Source organism: Bubalus kerabau, chromosome 11 (genome assembly GCF_029407905.1).
Source record: "Bubalus kerabau isolate K-KA32 ecotype Philippines breed swamp buffalo chromosome 11, PCC_UOA_SB_1v2, whole genome shotgun sequence".
NCBI lineage: Eukaryota > Metazoa > Chordata > Mammalia > Artiodactyla > Bovidae > Bubalus > Bubalus kerabau.
This window is the reverse complement of record NC_073634.1, coordinates 31803841-31824415: the sequence shown is the minus strand read 5'-3', so window position 1 is coordinate 31824415 and position 20575 is coordinate 31803841. Positions and strand designations below refer to the sequence as shown.

At 37.9% G+C, this 20575-nt stretch overlaps 1 protein-coding gene and 1 long non-coding RNA gene across 4 annotated transcripts in view; one reads left to right on the top strand and one right to left on the bottom strand.

Moving 5' to 3' along the window:
• The first annotated feature begins 216 nt into the window (after positions 1-216).
• Positions 217-20575, top strand: part of PIGF (phosphatidylinositol glycan anchor biosynthesis class F) — a 32742-nt gene continuing 12383 nt past the window's right edge. Inside the window, exons 1-5 of one of the 3 annotated variants that reach the window (XM_055539999.1) lie at positions 217-361; positions 2319-2567; positions 3943-4034; positions 6085-6201; positions 16995-17259. In XM_055539999.1, the coding sequence (XP_055395974.1) occupies positions 329-361; positions 2319-2567; positions 3943-4034; positions 6085-6201; positions 16995-17040 (537 nt within the window). In that variant the 5' untranslated portion in view covers positions 217-328 and the 3' untranslated portion in view covers positions 17041-17259. Of the gene's footprint in view, positions 362-2318; positions 2568-3942; positions 4035-6084; positions 6202-16994; positions 17260-20575 lie in introns of those variants that run through there. The other 2 variants (XM_055539997.1, XM_055539998.1) reach the window with 2 other exon arrangements.
• Positions 15839-19786, bottom strand: LOC129623021 (uncharacterized). Its single transcript, XR_008700253.1, has 3 exons — positions 19735-19786; positions 17153-17218; positions 15839-16544 (listed from the first exon to the last, which is right to left on the bottom strand). It is a non-coding gene; the product is annotated as an uncharacterized LOC129623021 (long non-coding RNA).

Here is a 20575-nt window from a genome sequence, read left to right as displayed (position 1 = left end):
CGCGAGCGAGAAGGCGGGGCTGGCTTCTTGGTCCGCCCCTCCACTTTTGCGATTGGCTGTGAGGCCTTGGGTCTCCGCCCCACAGGCTGCGCCTGCGCAAGGCTCAGGGCAGTGAGTGGCACCTGATGGTGGGAGGTAGTAACCCTCGCTTCCGTTCGGCGGGCGGAGGATAGGTAAGCCCAGCCGAACGCCCCTACATGCGAGCCTCCCGAGGCTGCAAGCCACTTTCGCCAACTGCCCAACTGGCCGGAAATCTCTGTCCCCGGCCAGTTGGCGCCTGCCTGCCCCTCGAGCGCCGCCCTTCCGGCGTTACCCAAGGGTTGCCGTGATGGACTGGCGTCTTTCAGATACGTCTTTCTGTGTCTGTACCTCTGTTTCCGTTGGTCTCCACGTCTGTGTTCTTTGATTATGTTTCTCAGCTCGTTCCTCGCTGCCTACACTCCGGTCGGCTGAGGCAGGCTTAGGCAGAGTCCAGAGCGATACAATTTGGGATGAAGCTCCAGGTTCATGTCCCGCCAAGGCTAGGAGTCGCTCAGAAGGGCCTTCTCTACCTCTGCAGGGCTTGAGGGCCTGGGTCAGGTCTGACTGCGGATGCCGGGTTCCTGGCCACCTGAGAGGGCACCTGACCAGAGTTGTCCTCGGCTGGCCAGGACCTAACGCAGGGCTGGTTTCTCAGAAGGGCAGCACTGGACCAACTCTTTGTTCATTCACTCATTCCGCAAGCTATCTAAGTTTGGGTACCGCTCACTGTCTTAGGTCCAGATCTGCTTGGTCAGTTGGGATTCTGAGGGTGGCCCAGAAAATATCTGAAGGGTTGTCTATTGAGAGAATATATTCTAGATCTCCCTCCCCGGCCCTCAACTGAGCGTAGCACCTGTGAGAAACATTTCCTTTCTTGCCATTCATTCTCTTTTCGACCCCCTTGGTGCGTATATATCAGCGAGGCTAGGTTTTGAAATGGCTTTAGCACTTGAGAGCTTGAGACCTTGGAGTATTTCTTAATCTGTTTTAGCCTGTTTCCTTATCAGTAAAGTATTAATATTTGCCTTTGAAAAGTATAGGTGTGAATTAATGAGAACGTTGGGATAAGGTGTGGATTCGCCCTTTTGCCCTAGTGGGTGTCCTCTGTGTGTGTGTATCTATAAAATATATACATATGCATATATATATGTGTGTGTGTATATATAGGCTTCCCTGGTGGCTCAGCTGTAGGTAGAGTGCTCAGTCACTCAGTCCTGTTCGACTCTGCGACCCTGTGGACTGTAGCCCGCCATGTTCCTCTATCCATGAGATGTTCTGGGCAAGAATACTGGAGTGGGTTGCCATTTCCTTCTCCACAGTGCCTGCAAAGCAGGAAACTCAGGAGACCTGAGTTCGATTCTGGCCGGAACAATCCCTTGGACAGAGGAGCCTGGCAGGCTACAGTCTGTAGGGTCGCAAAGAATCGGACACGACTGCGTGAATGAGCACATTGTCCATATCTATATGTATGTTTATATAAGTTTTTCTGGACTGTTCACCACAGTGTAACCTGTGGACTATTACTTTAATAAACTCCTTACTTAACATCAGTCCATACCACGTATAAGCTCTCTGTTAGGTAATTTGTAAATATGTACATACATCAAATATGTGTTTTATAGAAAGAAAGTAAATATTTTTCTTCCTTTCATTCATACCCTGCTTTTGGTTGGAATCTGGCATCTGTAACGGACATTGCCATTTTGGTATTTTTGCAGCGCTGGGATTCCTTGGTTTAGCATAATGTTCTTTGAAGGCTCTTGATAACACTGGCTACCATTTGAGTATTCCAGTGTGTACCTGGTGTTACTTGGCATTTGCTAGAAAATGTGAACTACTGTGATGTTAGACAAAGGTCTGTAATGGTAAAAAATGCCAACAGTCCAGCCAAAGTGTATTATGGGGTTCCTAGAATGCATAGCTTATAATTCCAAAAGGGCTAGTTATTAACCTATTTCCTTTGTTTTCACCTCTGATTTTGGCAAAGAAAAAAAGGAAATGAAAAGTACAATGGATTGCTTAAATAGTCCTAGCACATGAGCATGTTGCAGAAACTAAACACAAATATTTAAGAAATTAGTTAATGTGTCCTTTTTTAGGCTGTGAGAACAGTTTGTACCATATTAGTCTACATGTATATTTCCACATATGCATCTCCCTGTGCTCTAGATACTTAGACATTTTTGCCCATAGAAAACTGACTTTGGTTCATGGCTTATTTTTAGATGTCTAAGCATTTAGGACAATGCAAAAAGTCATTATTGTCTATGTTCTTTTCTTAATTTGTTTTTCATTAGATAGCCACTCAAGAAAACACCATGAAAGATACTGACATCAAGAAACTACTGTATACCCATCTTTTATGCATATTTTCAATTATCCTAAGCATCTTCATTCCATCATTCTTCTTGGAGAACTTCTCAATATTGGAGACACACTTGACATGGTTATGCATCTGTTCTGTTTCTGTCACTGCCGTCAATTTAGTATTGTATTTAGTAGTGAAACCAAATGTGTCTTCTAAAAGAAGTTCATTATCATACAAGGTAAGGCTTATTTCTTGATAAATGATTTTTAGATGTAGGTAATTTTTCTTTTACTTGAAGGATTAAGTATTAGTCAAGCACTTATTAGGCTATTTACAGTGAATAAAGAAGCTGATATTTTCACCCCCAAATCAGTAGTGTATTGCTTGCTGAAAGATTGTCCATAAGGTTTGATAGATTCTTGCCATGAGTTCATTGGATATCATAGCATTGTGAACCTATATAGTCATGTTTTATGTCATCATAAAACATGATGAAGATAAAAGCATGTAGCAATTGCACCTTTAAACTTTATAAGACATATCAGTTTATTTTCATGCATCTTTTGCATTTCTGAAAGACACAATGGGTTTTTTAGACATTATAAAATAAACCACCTCGGTAGCTCTTGTTTCAAACATGGCCTTCCTTGACTAAATAGTAGTTGAAGTTTCAGATATTGGAATTTATTTTCTGGAATATTTATTACAGTGTAACACAACTATTATTTGAAAAGTCCTCACTGAACATTATTCAGTACTATATGTATGCTATTAGATAATTTAAAACATGTTTACTGCCCTTTGATATAAGAAGCTCAGTGTGTGTTTTACCATTAGATCTTCTTGAAGTCAAGTAGGTCCCACATGCTGATTTTCAAACATGCAGACCTTTTTTATAATAACATAAATATGATTTGGGGAATTATTTAATATTGTAATTTTTGTCCAGTTTTTCTAGGAATTTTGTTTTAAAATGAAAAAGATTTATTATAGTTTTTATTTTCTATAAATATTTTACGTGTAACATTATCACACAATAAGGACTATTTGTTTTTTGTGTATCCTAGCACTCTTATTGGTAAATATTTCATAAATACTGCTTAACAGCATAATTCAGTACTCTTGCCTGGAAAATCCCATGGACGGAGGAGCCTGGTAGGCTGCAGTCCATGGGGTTGCTAAGAGTCGGGCACGACTGAGCGACTTCACTTTCACTTTTCACTTTCATGCATTGGAGAAGGAAATGGCAACCCACTCCAGTATTCTTGCCTGTAGAATCCCAGGGACAGAGTAGCCTAGTGGGCTGCCGTCTATGGGGTCACACAGAGTCGGACACGACTGAAGCAACTTAGCAGCAGCAGCAGCAGAGGAACAAAAATGTTTTCTGACTCTGCTGTTGGTTAGGTGTGTGGAATATGGAGGTCGATTCTTATCTTTTAGGCTTTTTAAAAGTGTTGTGCAAAGCATATGTGATCTGACTTGAGGAGCATATCCAAAGAATAGTCCCCTGTACCACTCAGTGTGGGACCAAGTTGTATTTGTAGATAAAATTCAAAGTATCTGCTGTCCTTCAGGCACTCTTGATTCTTTAAATTGTTCATTTCTTTTTTTAGGTAACCAGATTTTTGAAATGCTGTATCTACTTTCTTACGTCTTGTTTCTTCTTTCATGTAATTTTTGTTCTGTATGGAGCACCACTAATAGAGTAAGTCTGAAATGTGTACCTTAAGCCAATTATATTTTAAAACAGTCATTGGTAAAACCAAATGCTGATTCTGTTGGTGATTAGAGAAATAAAATGGTGTGTTCAGTTAATGGATCACAGAAGGATACTGACATCATTGCCTTTCCTTGCCAGTGTTATTTATTTTTTTAAAAGACAGTGAAATAACTTAATTCACTAAATGCTCCTATTACCTAGCCTTCTGTTACCCAGTTGCCTGAGGAGGGAGGTACATGAGAAATTGTCATATACCAGTAAGTGTATGATACTGGTAATCGTAAGTCCTTAGAACCTGTAAGGAAACTGATTATAATGATACATATAAATTAGTTATAAACAGCATATCAGTTCGGTCAGTTCAGTCGCTCAGTCGTGTCCGACTCTTTGCGACCCCATGAATCGCAGCACATCAGGCCTCCCTGTCCATTACCAACTCCCGGAGTTCATGCAGACTCACGTCCATTGAGTCAGTGATGCCATCCAGCCATCTCATCCTCTGTCAACCCCTTCCCCTCCTGCCCCCAATCGCTCCCAGCATCAGAGTCTTTTCCAATGAGTCAACTCTTCGCATGAGGTGGCCAAAGTACTGGAGTTTCAGCTTTAGCATCATTCCTTCCAAAGAAATCCCGGGGCTGATGTCCTTCAGAAAGGACTGGCTGGATCTCCTTGCAGTCCAAGGGACTCTCAAGAGTCTTCTCCGACACCAGAGTTCAAAAGCATCAATTCTTCGGCGCTCAGCCTTCTTCACAGTCCAACTCTCACATCCATACATGACCACAGGAAAAACCATAGCCTTGACTAGATGGACCTTTGTTGGCAAAATAAACAGCATATCAATTCCTAGTAAATGTGATTCTAAACTGCTCGAAAAGTTTGTTTTCTTAAAAGTCAGTAGATTGCTGTATTGGAGAAGGCAGTGGCACCCCGCTCCAGTACTCTTGCCTGGAAAATCCCATGGATGAAGGAGCCTGGTAGACTGCAGTCCATGGGGTCCTAAGAGTAGGATATGACTGAGCGACTTCACTTTCACTCTTCACTTTCATGCATTGGAGAAAGAAATGGCAACCCACTCCAGTGTTCTTGGCTGGAGAATCCCAGGGTTGGGGGAGCCTAGTGGGCTGCCATCTATGGGGTCGCACAGAGTCAGACACGACTGAAGTGACTTAGCAGCAACAGCAGCAGCAGCAGCTTGCTGTATTTAATTACATAATAAGCTAATGTTTATAGTTGAAAGGTAAAATTTGACTAAATACCTTTTCTAAACTGAAAAATTTTTAATTAGGGAAAGGCAGATTCTTGAATATGTCTTATGCACACAGTAGTTGAAGAAAGTTCAGCTTAGCAGTGATAAATGATCATGGTGAAATGAGTGATGTAATACACATACACACACATAGCTGTGTGTGTATATATTTGTGTGTGTGTGTGTGTATCTGGTTATATGTACACACAATAAGTTAATAGGCAGTTATTTTCTAGAGAGGGTACAAGCCCTTGGTAACAGGAAATGGTAGTTTTCTGTCTAATCCATTTAGAGTAGAGTGGATGTCTGGAGCAGTGGTTCTCCAAGTGTGGTTCTAAAACCAACAGCATCAGCATTTTATCAAAATGCAAATTCTCAGGCCTTAGTCAGAAACTAGTTTACTAGTTCTTCATATGGTTCCAGTATAAGCTAAATTGAACCACTGGTTGCATAGAAAGTTCCAGAGACTATTGAGGGAAAAGTTAGTGATCTAGAAGTGGGTTTTCTTGCAATGGACAGTTTCAATGTCAAAGGGCATTTAACACTTCTGAATTCTATAGTTAGAGCCACATATCTGCTAGATTGTTTTTTATAGTTTGCATTTCATTAGTAACATTTTTTATAGTCATCATTTTGGTAAGACAGTAGGTTTATATTATTAAATCTGTTTAAATAAAAATGACACAAAATGTGTCCATGCACGTTTATGTTTAAATAAAAATGACACAAAATGTGTCCATGCACGTTTAACAGTTCTTAAAAAGTTAATGAAGGTTTTCTTTTTTCTAGGTTGGCATTGGAAACATTTTCACTTGCGGTTATTTTGTCCACTTTTACTACTATACCTTGTTTATGTTTGTTAGGACCAAACTTCAAAGCCTGGCTAAGAATTTTCAGTAGAAATGGGTAAGTTTTAATTTTATATTCTAGAGATGTTTGAAGTATTAAAAAAACTGACTAATTAGTATTAAAAAACTAACGAGGTCCTTTTCTATTCAGGGCAACTGTTTCTCAGCCCTGGATGGTTCCCAGAGATGCCTTCCGGGCCCACTGCAGCTGGGGACTGGGACCAGGGGAGGGTTGTGTGCACTCGAGGGGGACCCAAGCAGGCAGAACTATAGGCCTCTCCCTCCACTTCAGCATGAGCAGCTCTGCTTTCCTTTTTTCCCCCTGTATGGTAGAATTTCACTTAGTCTTTTGTGGAAAAAGAAAACTGCTACCGAAAGAAAACTTTGGAAACACTCCTTGGGGACAGTTGTCACTGTGATAAAATTGGTGCCCATAAAATTGCTTCCATACATCTTATTATGTAGAATTGGCATTCATTAGCCAAAAATGTTTAGTGTTAACAACCATAGTTTCTTGTTCACCCTCTTTTGTGGTGAGACATCCAAGTGCAGGTTTTATAGGATTTTATTCCCTTGGTAGCTGTGTGTATTTTTAGCATCACTAAGTTAAAATTTTAGCTTCTTAAAAAGCATTGAAATTACTTATATCAGAAATGGTTGAGTCATAACTAAGAAAACTAGAAGTTAGTTGGTACCCATGATTTTGTCCTATTTATCATCCAGCAGCAAAAACTTCTTGAGCCTTTAACTCTGTTTACAGTTTGTACAGAGTTTGTACAAACAGAGTTTTTGGAGCCTGAATCAGCTGATTCTCTCCCTAAGGGGCTTGGATGTTCGAGGGGCAGGGATGAGATGAGCAAAAACATAAGACTAAATTTGTGTAAACAGTAAAGTTTTAGGAACTCAGTAGCAGGGAATATCCCTGAAGAGTGAGCTGTAATGGGGATGATCTATGAAAGACTTAGATCAGGAGTAAGAGATTTGGTGAGACTCAGGGGAAAGGGGAGACACTGCGTGCTAGAGGAATGAGTGAAATCATAGAAACTGAAATGAATGTGATATTTTTGTGTGATTTGGAAGAGAACAGCCCAAGTAGAGCAGATACTTGCTGTGTAGCTAGACTCCATACGTTACTGACTTTTTCCTTTTGAAGTGCATACTGTTTGTACACCTTCAGGACCATCTTCTAGTGTTCATAAAGTCTCTAGAAAACAAAAGTGTATCACCGTTTGAATACCTTTTCCTACATCATTAGCATATTATTCCAAATAGCATTGATTTCTTTTAGCATTTTAGTTTGAAAATTTTAAACAGTGAAAATCATTTGAAATCTTACTGGTTTGGATTGATGATTTATCCAGCTTTGATTTCTGTTTCTGATGATAGCACCGATAGTGCATTTCGAGTGATATTGTTATCTGATTGGACAGTCAGTTCTACTATATGATGCATACCTAAAAATCCTTGCATTATACAGAACTAAGCAGTAAACACAGAGCTTGTGAAGAAAATGGGATTGAGGTGCAACACTCAGAAACTTGGTCAGTAACACATCATAAAAGATATTTGGTATTCAGAAGAACATGTGCCCGCGTGTTCAGTCGTGTCTGACTCTTTGTGACGCTGTGGACTGTAGCCCACCAGGCTCCTCTGTCCATGGGGATTCTCCAGGCAAGAATACTGGAGTGGGTTGCCGTATCATCCTCCAGGGGATCTTCCCAGTCCTGGGATTGAACCTGTGTCTCAAGTAGATATGGGAGGGGTTGCGTCTTGTAAGGAGGGTTGTTAAAAAGTTAAGGCGGATGGTGGAAGGTGTGGCTCAGATACGTGAGGGGAACTGAGACAGCTGGGAGGCAGGTGTTTTTTTAAACAGTATGGAGATATAATTCAGACACCATATATGTCACCTATATAGTGTCCAATTCAGTATTTTTAATGTATTCACAGATATGTGCAACAGATATGTCAGTTTTGAATATTTTCATCACCTAAAAAAGAAACTGTTTCCTTTGGCTATAATTCCCTTATTCCTCTCCCCTAGCCGTAAGCACCCTGGAGAAGGAAATGGCAACCCACTCCAGTATTCTTGCCTGGGAAATTCCATGGACAGAGGAGCCTGGTGGGATATAGCATGGGTCGCAGAGACTTAGCAACTGAACAAGCCCTAAGCAACCACTAATCTATTTACTGTCTGTAGATTTGCCTGTTTTGGACATTTCATAACAATGGAGTCATATAATATGTGATCTTTTGTGATTGGCATTTTCATTTATCATGATGTTTTTGAGGTTTATCCACGTTGTAGCGTGTTGTTAAGTCATGTCTGACTCTTTTGCAACCCCATGGACTCTAGTCTGCCAGGCTGCTCTGTCCAGGGGATTTCCCAGACAAGAATTCTGGAGTGGTTTGCCCTTTTCTTCTCCAGGGTATCTTCCCTACCCAGGGTTTGAACCCTGTCTCCTGCTTGGCTGGCGATTCTTTACCACTGAGCCTCCTGGGAGGCCAGTTGTAGCATGTTTTAGTACTGTATTCCTTTCTGTGGTTGAATAATAAGGATGGATATGTACTGCATTTTGTTCATCCATTCGTCAGCTGATAGACATCGGAGTTTTCACTTTTTGCTATTCTGAAAAAGTTGCTGAAGGAGTCTGTGTGCAGGTTTTTGTGTGGATATATTTTTAAATATGAAACAGTTTTTTATTTTATGTTTTTAAACTTTACTGAGGAATAATTGATGATATAAAATTATACATATTTAAAGTGATTTGATATACATTGCAGAATGATTTCAAGATCAAGATAAGTAACGCATATGGATAAATGTTTTTACTTGAGTGTATGCCAAGCAGTGGAGTTGTTGGGTCATATGGTAACTCCACATTTAATCATTTGAACAACCGCCAGACTTTTTCAATGTGGCTGTTCCATTTTACATGTCCATAGCAGTGTGTGAGGGCTCCAATCCCCCTACATCCTCACCAACAGCTGTTAGTATTTGACTTTTTAATTATTGCTATCCTTATGGGTGTGAAGTATTATCTATTTGTGTTTTTTATTTGTATTTCCCTTTTGACTAGTGAGGTCAAGCATCTTTTCCTGTTCCTATTGGCTGTTATATGTTTTCCTTAAAGAAATATCTCTTTAGATCCTTTGCTCATTTTTCAATTGAGTTTTTTATGTTTTTATTGTTAAGTTGTTAGAGTTCTTTATGTATTCTGGATACAAGTCCTTTATCAGATGTATGATTTGAAAATATTATTTACTCTCTTTCTGTCTGTTGTTTTTTCACTTCCATGATAGTGTTCTTTGAGACACAAAGGTTTTAATTTTGATGAAATCTAATTTTTCTTTGGTTGCTTGTACTTTTAGAGTCATATTTAAGAACACATGACCAAATCCAAGGTGTTGAAGATTTACTCCTGTGTTTCCTTCTAAGAGCTTTCTAATTTTAATTCTTAAATTTGGGTCTTTGATCCATTTTGTGTTAGTTTTTATGTATGGTGTGAAGTAAGCGTCTCCGACTTTATTCTTTTGCACGTGGCTTCCAGTCGTGCTAGCATCATTTGTTGAAAGGCCGTTTATCCCTCTGAGTGATCTTGGCACCTCTGTTGAAAATCAGTTGATCATAAGCACATGATCCCATTTCTGGACTTTCAGCTCTTATTCCATTAATGTATATCCTGATGCCAGTACAACATTGTCTTGATTAGCTGCTAGATGTTTGAGGAGTGTGCATGTTGTATGTATTCATACGCTGCTCAGTTCAACTGGGTGCAGTTTTTGTGTTCACTCAGTGTTTCTCACAGACAAAATCACTCCTATTGTTCTTTAATATAGCAATCAAATTGGAATAAATTCAAAATTTCAAAACAAGCATTATAGCAGAACTGACTAAATATGTATAAATTCCTAATATTTTAAAATTAAATAAAGTCAAACTTTAAAACTGAAGGGAAACAGAGTAACCATTCTTAGTTTCTCATAGTAATTTATCATGAACTTATTATATAGACATTTTCTGAGCCTCTTTCTTTTGATAATTAATTTTTTTGAAGTATAGTTGTATTATATGTTACAAGTGTATAGTATAGTGACTCACAATTTTTAAAGGTTTTACACCATTTGCAGTTATTATAAAATATTGGTTGCATTCCCCGTGTTGTACAATATATCCTTGTAGCTTATTTTGTACGTGATAGTTTATACCTCTTAATTCCCTGCCCCTGTATTGCCCCTCCCACCCTGAGAGTTGAGTGAGATTATGAAATAGTAAGTGCTCAAGAAATGTTTGTCAACTGGATTAACAATTGTCAGGAGACATTTGTATACTTCATGCTCCCAGTCCTGACTACCATCTGTCTTAGTACTTTTCTTGGTTTAGGTAACAGACCAAGGAGTGCTAAGCATAGACAACCACAGGGAAGGAAGAATGGTTTTTACAGTAGATTTAATGTGAAGTTGATTTGAACTTTGTCGTGGGGAGCTTAAGTCTTCATGTCTCTACCATACATTAGTGATATTTCAGTTTCCTCCTATCACTTCCCTATCACTTTTATCACACTTGAAGGATTTAGTATAAATATGTCACATGTCCAATTTTGAATGAGGTAGGAAATAATCTGATACAGTAACTTGTTTAATGTTAGAGTTAGCCTTAAATGTTCACTTTTATGCAAAAAATTTTAAAAATTCAAATATCTGGTGATTCTGCACTGTTAGTATGAAATACCTAAGAAAAACAATGACTTGTGTGTTATTTTGAAATTATTTGAATATATTAACATTATTTATATTGAGTTACAACTTTAATTTAAAATAATGTTATAATTTAAGGAGGTTATATAGAACATATGAATAATACTTTTCTTCCTAACCAGTAATCATTTTCAGCAGAAATTAAAGTTCTGATTTGAAGTACTTATGCTATAGTTCTAATTCACTGAAAGTATTTTAAATACCTTAAAGTACTGATTGAAGATTTTAGAACTTTAAATTTTTTTTTTTTTTGCATGTATCCATTTGCTGTTTTTTTTTTAATTTTATTTTATTTTAAAATTTTACATAATTGTATTAGTTTTGCCAAATATCAAAATGAATCCGCCACAGGTATACATGTGTTCCCCATCCTGAACCCTCCTCCCTCCTCCCTCCCCATACCATCCCTCTGGGTCGTCTCAGTGCACTAGCCCCAAGCATCCAGTATCGTGCATCAAACCTGGACTGGCAACTCGTTTCATACATGATATTTTACATGTTTCAATGCCATTCTCCCAAATCTTCCCACCCTCTCCCTCTCTCACAGAGTCCATAAGACTGTTCTATACATCAGTGTCTCTTTTGTTGTCTCGTACACAGGGTTATTGTTACCATCTTTCTAAATTCCATATATATGCGTTAGTATACTGTATTGGTGTTTTTCTTTCTGGCTTACTTCACTCTGTATAATAGGCTCCAGTTTCATCCACCTCATTAGAACTGATTCAAATGTATTCTTTTTAATGGCTGAGTAATACTCCATTGTGTATATGTACCACAGCTTTCTTATCCATTCATCTGCTGATGGACATCTAGGTTGCTTCCATGTCCTGGCTATCATAAACAGTGCTGCGATGAACATTGGGGTACACGTGTCTCTTTCCCTTCTGGTTTCCTCAGTGTGTATGCCCTGCAGTGGCATTGCTGGATCATAAGGCAGTTCTATTTCCAGTTTTTTAAGGAATCTCCACACTGTTCTCCATAGTGGCTGTACTAGTTTGCATTCCCACCAACAGTGTAAGAGGGTTCCCTTTTCTCCACACCCTCTCCAGCATTTATTGCTTGTAGACTTTTGGATCACAGCCATTCTGACTGGTGTGAAATGGTACCTCATAGTGGTTTTGATTTGCATTTCTCTGATAATGAGTGATGTTGAGCATCTTTTCATGTGTTTGTTAGCCATCTGTATGTCTTCTTTGGAGAAATGTCTATTTAGTTCTTTGGCCCATTTTTTGATTGGGTCATTTATTTTTCTGGAGTTGAGCTGTAGGAGTTGCTTGTATATTCTCGAGATTAGTTGTTTGTCAGTTGCTTCATTTGCTATTATCTTCTCCCATTCTGAAGGCTGCCTTTTCACCTTGCTAATAGTTTCCTTTGATGTGCAGAAGCTTTTAAGGTTAATTAGGTCCCATTTGTTTATTTTTGCTTTTATTTCCAATATTCTGGGAGGTGGGTAGAACTTTAAATTTTTATCATTCATCCTGTGTTTTAGTATACAAAACATAGTAGAGTATTTTCCTTTTGTTTTGCTTATTTAAAGTAAGCCCTTGTGTTATTTTTGAAATATAACTAATTCAGGTGTTGACTATGAATAGCTTGGAATTGGGCTGAGATCTTGTTCAGTATTGAATCAATATTTTGTACTATTTTAAGTGAAATATCATTATATCCTAATTTTTAGTGTATTTATTTGCATGTTTAACACTGAGTCGATGATAATCAAATAAAGACTGAAGACACCAAAGCTCTGAATTTGAGAACTATGTAAGAGATGCATCCCAAGAGTAAAGGGCCAGTTGGACACTATTCAGATTGAATATGTAATTAAATGACACTGTTTTCACAAGACTTTTTATTAAAGGCATTAAAGTTATTTTAAATTTTTTTTTTTTTTTAAAGAATGCTATTTTAAAGAGGCTTGAAGATAGAAAAGTCATTTGGTTTCCTAAAAAATTCTAGCGACTTCTTTTTGGTATACTTTATTACTGAATATACTCAATTTGTACTGCTGCTGCTGCTGCTAAGTCACTTCAGTCGTGTCCGACTCTGTGCGACCCCATAGATAGCAGCCCACCAGGCTCCCTCGTCCCTGGGATTCTCCAGGCAAGAACACTGGAGTGGGTTGCCATTTCCTTCTCCAATGCATGAAAGTGAAAAGTGAAAGTGAAGTCGCTCAGTCATGTCTGACTCTTAGCGACCTCATGGACTGCAGCCTACCAGGCTCCTCCGTCCATGGGATTTTCCAGGAAGAGTACTGGACTAGTTTACTTCAATTTGTTGCTTTGGTGTTGTAATTATTGTGGGGCCTTTTTTTTTTTTTCCCATTTGTTGACTTCCTTATAAAGGAAAATAATAATTCGACTATCTTCATCCTACATTTTTCATTCAAGTTTGCTTTTTCTTTTATTAGTTTATTTTATGCTTTTATTTGAATGTTTCAGAATCTGATCACTTTTCATGAAGAAGTTTAATTTCTGAATACGTTCCTGAATCTGTGATTATCTTGCCAAGGTAAAGACAGCCTATAAGCCCTATTTGTATAGTGAAAACAATAGGCCTCTTTTTGCCATCTTTGTGTTGAAATGGACTTTATATTGAAAAAGACCACTGTGGATATTAAAAGTGAAAGGATGGTGAATGACCAATTTTTATATGTATTAAAATTAGGTAATTTAGTCTTAATGTGGGTACAAAAATTTAGTAGCAAAGAGGCATTGGTTTTAATATTTATTCAGTGGGGGAAGGGGAAAGTTTATGTAAGACTTCTGTAAATATCTTTAGCCACTAGGAGGAGTTGTTTAGTGCCTCTTTTTTAGATAGAGATCAACAATTAAAAAGATCAACTCCATCTAAACAAGCACTGTTTTGGTGACAGCCTGTCTGAGCCATAGTATTTATTGTTAACTATCTCAGATGACTGATACAGTGTCTGGAACATAAATAGTAGGCATTTGAAATGGTTTATTTATTTCAATTAAGATTTGATTAAATGAATTTCAGTGGAGTCAAATAATGTGGACATTTACTTAGAACTCACTGTCACGAAGACTGATCTGCAATATTCAGTCACTTTTAAGTTTGTTTGCAGAATAGTGCATTATGTATTCTATTCTCAATCATATATATATATATATATATATATATATATATATATATATATATAACTTAACTATGAAGAAATCAGCCATTAACCAACGAATTCCAATGGCTTTATTATGGAAATTTATAAAATGAAAATAAATCAATGTCAGTGCTGCTATAAATCAGTGACTAGAAAGGAATTTATGCTTTTTGTTTTTTACAAAAGAATATTATAAAAATTCAAATAATAGAAAAATATCAAAAGTTAAAAAGAACAGCCGTTACTAACAGATTTTATATGTTCCAGATTTTATCTATGAAAAAATATATGTAATTTAAAAACAAAACTGGTTATACTAGTCACTGCTTTATAATTTGCTTTACTTCTCACTTATTGGGCTGGTAGGGAAATGGCAGCAACTTCTCTTCTCTCCTTAAATCTTCCTAAACTAATCATTGGGAAAGAATGGGATCACTATGATTTAATTAGCCTAATCATCAGAAATGAGATGAATGTTGGCAACTAATCATCATTATAAGTATTCCATGTACCATGATTTAACTAATTTCCTATTGAGGGCTATTATCAAATTTTAATGATATAAATAATGTTGTTATGAACATCTTTGTACCATATAACTTTGTATACTTGTACACTGATTTCTGTATACCAGATTTCTGGAGTAGAATTCCTAGGTCAAAAGAAGTTGATAGACATCACCAAATTAAAATTCTAATTTGAAATATATACACACACAATATATATACTTTATTATTATATACATATATATATACACACATATAGCTTCCCAGGTGGCACAGTGGTGAAGAATTGCCTGCCAGTGCAGGAGACCCAGGTTCAATACCTGGGTTGGAAGACCCCTGGAGTAGGAAGTGGCAACCCACTCCAGTATTCTTGCCTGGAAAAATCCATGGACAGTGGAGGCTGGCGGGCTACAGTCCATGGGGTTGCAAAGAATTGTACACATCATCTGAGCACATCTGACGTTATATCACACAACTGAGCGCACACATCATCATCAAAACTCACACACATACAAACACCTCAACAGAGTGCCCGTTTCCCTGAATCCCCATCAGTGCTCTTTATACTCTTTATCAGTCTCCCAGGGCTGCTGCCTACTGGGTTTTACCCAGGAAGCAGACTGTTCTACTATAGTTTCATCTGATTCCTAATGGGATGCATAAGCCCTGGTCAAAAATTTTTTTTAATTTGTAGAACCGCCATTCATTAAATTGCAGCTGAATATTTCTGATTATATTGCAAAGACACCATTTCCCTTGCCTTGGCTCTCTGCCTCCATTCTTTCCTTCTGCCTCATGTCACCGAAAATTTGATAGAAAAGAACATCCAGTCCTCAAAATGCAACTTCAAGATATGAAAAATTGATGTTGGTTAAGATAGAAAGGCAGCTTCAAATAACGCATTCATTTTATCCAAACAAATGGGTAGTTTGGGCAGCCTGACCATATGAAGTATGGGCAAGTTGAAAAGAAATGGTCTGACAATGCCTAAAAACAAACTACAGCAGAAGAAAAAGGCATGTAGAAGATAAGGAACTCAGCCTGGAAGAAAATACTACCCAAGGAACAAAAACAAAAAAGCTCCACACAGTTTACTACCGAAAGAAATGTTATTAAGGATATTAATGCAATAAAATAAGAGCTCAAAGATGAGATAATTAAAGAAAATGAGGTGGAGAAGGAAATTGAAAAATTAATGAAATAAATTCAAAATCCAGATCATACTATTAGATCATAAATTAGAAACATAGATAAATTAGAAAATCAAGTTGTAGCAGCAAGAAAGGTTTGAGCTAATCAAAATGAATGAAAGCTAATGGGGGTTGGGAAGAATAAAGCAATTAGAGAAGAAATGATAAATATAGAGAACATACAAAGGAGATCAACTTAAGACAAGTTCCAGTTCCAGTTCAGTCGCTCAGTCATGTCCGACTCTTTGTGACCCCATGAATCACAGCATGCCAGGCCTCCCTGTCCATCACCAACTCCCAGAGTTTACTCAAAGTCATGTCCGTCAAGTCGGTGATGCCATCCAGCCATCTCATCCTCTGTCGTCCCCTTCTCCTCCTGCGCCCAATCCCTCCCAGCAACAGGGTCTTTTCCAATGAGTCAACTCTTTGCATGAGGTGGCCAAAGTACTGGAGTTTCAGCTTTAGCACCATTCCTTCCAAAGAACACCCAGGACTGATCTCCTTTAGGATGGACTGGTTGGATCTCCTTGCAGTCCAAGGGACTCTCAGGAGTCTTCTCCAATACCACAGTTCAAAAGCATCAGTTCTTCAGCGCTCAGCTTTCTTCAGAGTCCAACTCTCACATCCATACATGACCACTGGAAAAACCATAGCCTTGACTAGACGGACCTTTGTTGGCAAAGTAATGTCTCTGCTTTTTAATATGCTGTCCAGGTTGGTCATAACTTTCCTTCCAAGGAGTAAGCATCTTTGAATTTCATGGCGGCAATCACCATCTGCAGTGATTTTGGAGCCCAGAAAAATAAAGTCTGACACTGTTTCAGTACCCCTAAAATATAAAGCAAAAAATAACTCAAAGATATGATAGAAGACAGTTCCCCCAGATGAATTACTGAGTACATATATAAGGGGGTTACCGTATCAAGAAAAGAATTGAATGAATTAGAGTTCAGAACAGAATATAAATACTGTATAAATATCATAGTAATGGAAGGTATACAGTGGGTGAAGGGAACATGGAGAAAGATGTACCCCCAACCACTCTGGCTACCCCCAGATCCTGAGCCTAGTTGCTACAACCTCTTCAGGAAGGCTTAAACAAAATTCTACATACTAAGCAATGAGTCTATACCTTATGCCTAGTCCTTTTTATCTTCTAGGCCCAGAACGCTGATAGCCAGGCTTATACCATCTAGGCAGAATACTGAAATGATTTCTCTCTGAGAAAAATGGTACCAAAACACCTATAGATACTGACATTTGAAATTTCTCTTAACAGGCAGGGTTCCTACCCGGTTCCTGGAACAGTGAAGCCCATCAGTTGAATCATGCTATTTGTGTACAGTGATCATCCAGCCAGCTGTTTAGAGTTTCACTTTTTTGTTGTCTTTTTAAAAAGCACATTATTGAGATATAACTTCAAGCCATAAAACTCACCCATTTAAAGCGTACAGTTCAAGGGGACTTCCCTGGTGGTCCAGTGGTTAAGACTCCACGCTTCCACTGCAGGGGACAGAAGTTCAATCCCTGGTTGGATAACTAAGATCCCACATAACGGCCAAAAAATAAAGCAATAAAATGTATAACTCGATAGTTTTTTGTATAGGTACTGTTTTGTAACCATCAGCACAGTCTAAGAACATTTCACCACCCCAAAAGAAATACCTGTTAACAGTCGTTCTCCATTCCCACCCTTCTCTCCCACCCACCCCCTTACTCTCCATCCCAGGCAAATACTAAAGTACTTTCTGTCTCTATAAATTTACCTTTTCTGGACATTTCATATATAGTGTTTTACATTTAAGTAGAATGGTAACTGAAGAATCACTAGACATTTAAGAACACCTGTAAGCTGAAAACCAGAAATGGAAACAACAAGAAAACTCAGTGGAAATAAAAGCAGTGTAAGAACCAGAAGATAACTTTAAAAAAATATATATTTTTACATCCATAAACGTGAACAGGAGGTAATCAAAAGGAATATTCAGAGAAGAAAGCTTCTTGGGAATTAAAAAATTCAACAGAAGTAGGGACAAAGTTGAAAAGATCCTTTAGTCAAACAAAAAGGCAAAGATATGGGAAATGAGTTAAAAAGTAAGAAGATTAGAGAATTTATTCATAAGGATAGTATCCCCAGCAAAAGAGTAAGAAAAACAGAATTCTTAAGGGACCTGGGCATCAAACAGCAAGTCTTCAAATGAAAATTTCAAGAACTAAAAACCTGAGAGTCTAAATTAAGAAAGCCCATGTGTATTTCTGGCATAATGGATGAAAAGACCCACTCCAAGACATGTTAATGTGAAATTTTAGATAACAAGAAATAAAGAGATGATTCTAGAGGCTCCCAGAAAGGATGGAGGGAGGGTGGGGTGTAGAGAACATGTTACTTATAGAGAACTGGGAGCCAGATGGCCCTGAACTTCTCAAGCAGGAATCAGAAAAAAATGGAGCAATGCCTTCAACATTCTGAGACAAAATGATTGCCAACAATTATAGTAAAGTCACTGTCAGACTTTAAACATCTCTAAAATCTGTTTTCTCGCTACATTTTCTCAGGAATATATTAAAGGATGTACTTTAAAAGAAGGGGGCGATAGAAGGAAGACGTCTTGAAATTCAGGAAAATGAAGACCCAGGAGCACTGAGAGAGGCAAAGGGAATTCACGAGATGGTGTAGGGCACTCACAGGAACACAGTTGTGCCTCAGGCTTTTTAATTTTAAAAAGATAGGCTACAGATTTCTTCTAATTTTTAAATTAGGTCTTGGTTCCATTTTTTAATGCATTTGTTGTACGTAAGATCATAAACATTCTTCATACATCAAACAAACAAAATAGAGGACAACCTCTTGGATATTTGCCCTTCCCTGGAGAAGGAAATGGCACCCCACTCCAGTATTCTTGCCTGGAGAATCCCATGGATGGAGGAGGTTGGTGGGCTACAGTCCACGGGTCGCAAAGAGTTGGACACGACTAAGCGACTTCACTTTCATTTTCACTTTTCTTGGATATTTGCCTTTATTTTAACAAATATAAGATGACCACAAGTGTGCTTATAACAATGAAAAAAAAAGTGTGACGACATGGATCATGCCCCTTAGCCCAAGGAACTTGGAGCTTAGATTAGACGTGTACATAGATCTTATTAGACTTAACTCATATTGCTGACTGGATTTAAAACCTTCAGAGACTTCTTTTGACTTAAAAAATTTGACTTTTAAGGCTTTTATAAAATCCTAAGCCTAAATCTACCACAATGAGATACCACTTCATCACTACTAAGATGGCTATAATCAGTAGTAGCAAGTATTAGCAAGGATCTGGAAATTGGAACCCACATACACTGCTGATGGAAATATAAAGTAGCTCAGCTGCTTTGGACGATGGTCTGGCAGTTCCTCAAAAGGTTAAGCACAGAGTTATCAGCAAGTCTATTCCTTAGTATATCCCCAAGAAAAATGTATGTCCACACAAAACTTATACATGAATGTTTATAGTAGCATTAGATGTAATAGCCCAAAAGTCAAAACAACCCAGGTGTCCATCAACTAATGTGTGGAAAAAATAAAATGTGATATATCTGTATAACAAAATATTATTTGGCAATAAAAGGGAATGACATTTTTACGTGCTACAAAATTGATGAACCTTGGAAACTGGACTAAGTGAAATAATCCAGTCGCAGAAGACCACACATTGATTTCATTTGCATGAAATGTTCAGAATAGGCAAATCCATAGAGACAGGAAGTGGATTAGTGATCTAGAGGGAAGGGGAAATTGGGAGTGACTGCTAATATAAAGGCTTTTGTTTTGTGGGTGATTGTGCAATTCTGTTAATATACTAAAAACGTTGAATTGTGCACTTTAAGTGAATCATATGGCTGGAAAAGGTTTCTGTGTAGCATTTTTTTTTAAACTGTATTCAATAAAGCCATTATTTTTTAAAAAATCCTACTATAACCTACTTTTCCAGTGTTGTTACCCATTCTTCCACTTGGGCTCAACCAATTTTACTTACGTTCTTTTAACCTACAGTATATCTCTTTCTCCATTTCTTCAAGACCAAATACCGCTCATTCTTCCAAATTCAGCTGAACTTCCTTTCATAAAAAAAGAAAAAAAGTAAAACTCTTCTTAGCAGAAAGTAAACTCTGCTCTCAATTTTGTATCTCTCGGCAAATCACTTTACACATTGCAATACCAAGAAGTGTGTGTTTTGATGAAAGGTAGTCAACATTTCTCAGCAACATAAAGTAAAAAATTACCTTAGACAAACCTTTAAATTGCCTGAATCGTACAATTGTCTCTTTACATTCAACTCATCAGTTTTTTTCACCTCTTAAGACTGGAATAGATCTCTGTTCTGTTGAATGTTAGTTGAAGAAATTGACTTTTATTTTTAAGTGTTACACAGAATAGAAAAGAACAATTAAGCCCAACAAATAACACAGATTTGGATGTATGGGGATTGCCTCCAATCTTCTTCCAGCCCCAGTTTTCAATAGAAACAGGCTGAAGCTCTTAACTCGTGTAGGTGAGGGAAAGGCAGTAATGAGATGGGTAGGTGATGGGATGTTGGTTTATGGACTGACTTGTCATTCTGGATGGTTTTAATTCAGTGTACATTTTGTGTATAGTCATTAGCCTGTTTCTAAAGCAGTCATCTAACAAAGCAAATGTTTCCCCCCTTTACCACACTTACAGAAGAAACTGCTTTTCATAAACTTCAGAATAACTAAACACTGCATTTGAAACAATTGAATATTTGGACTCCAGTTACTGCATTTTTGGGGAGTGGTTTACTCCACTGTAATGAGATTCTTATTCCACCCAGTTAAGTGATCACATTAGGGGCAGAC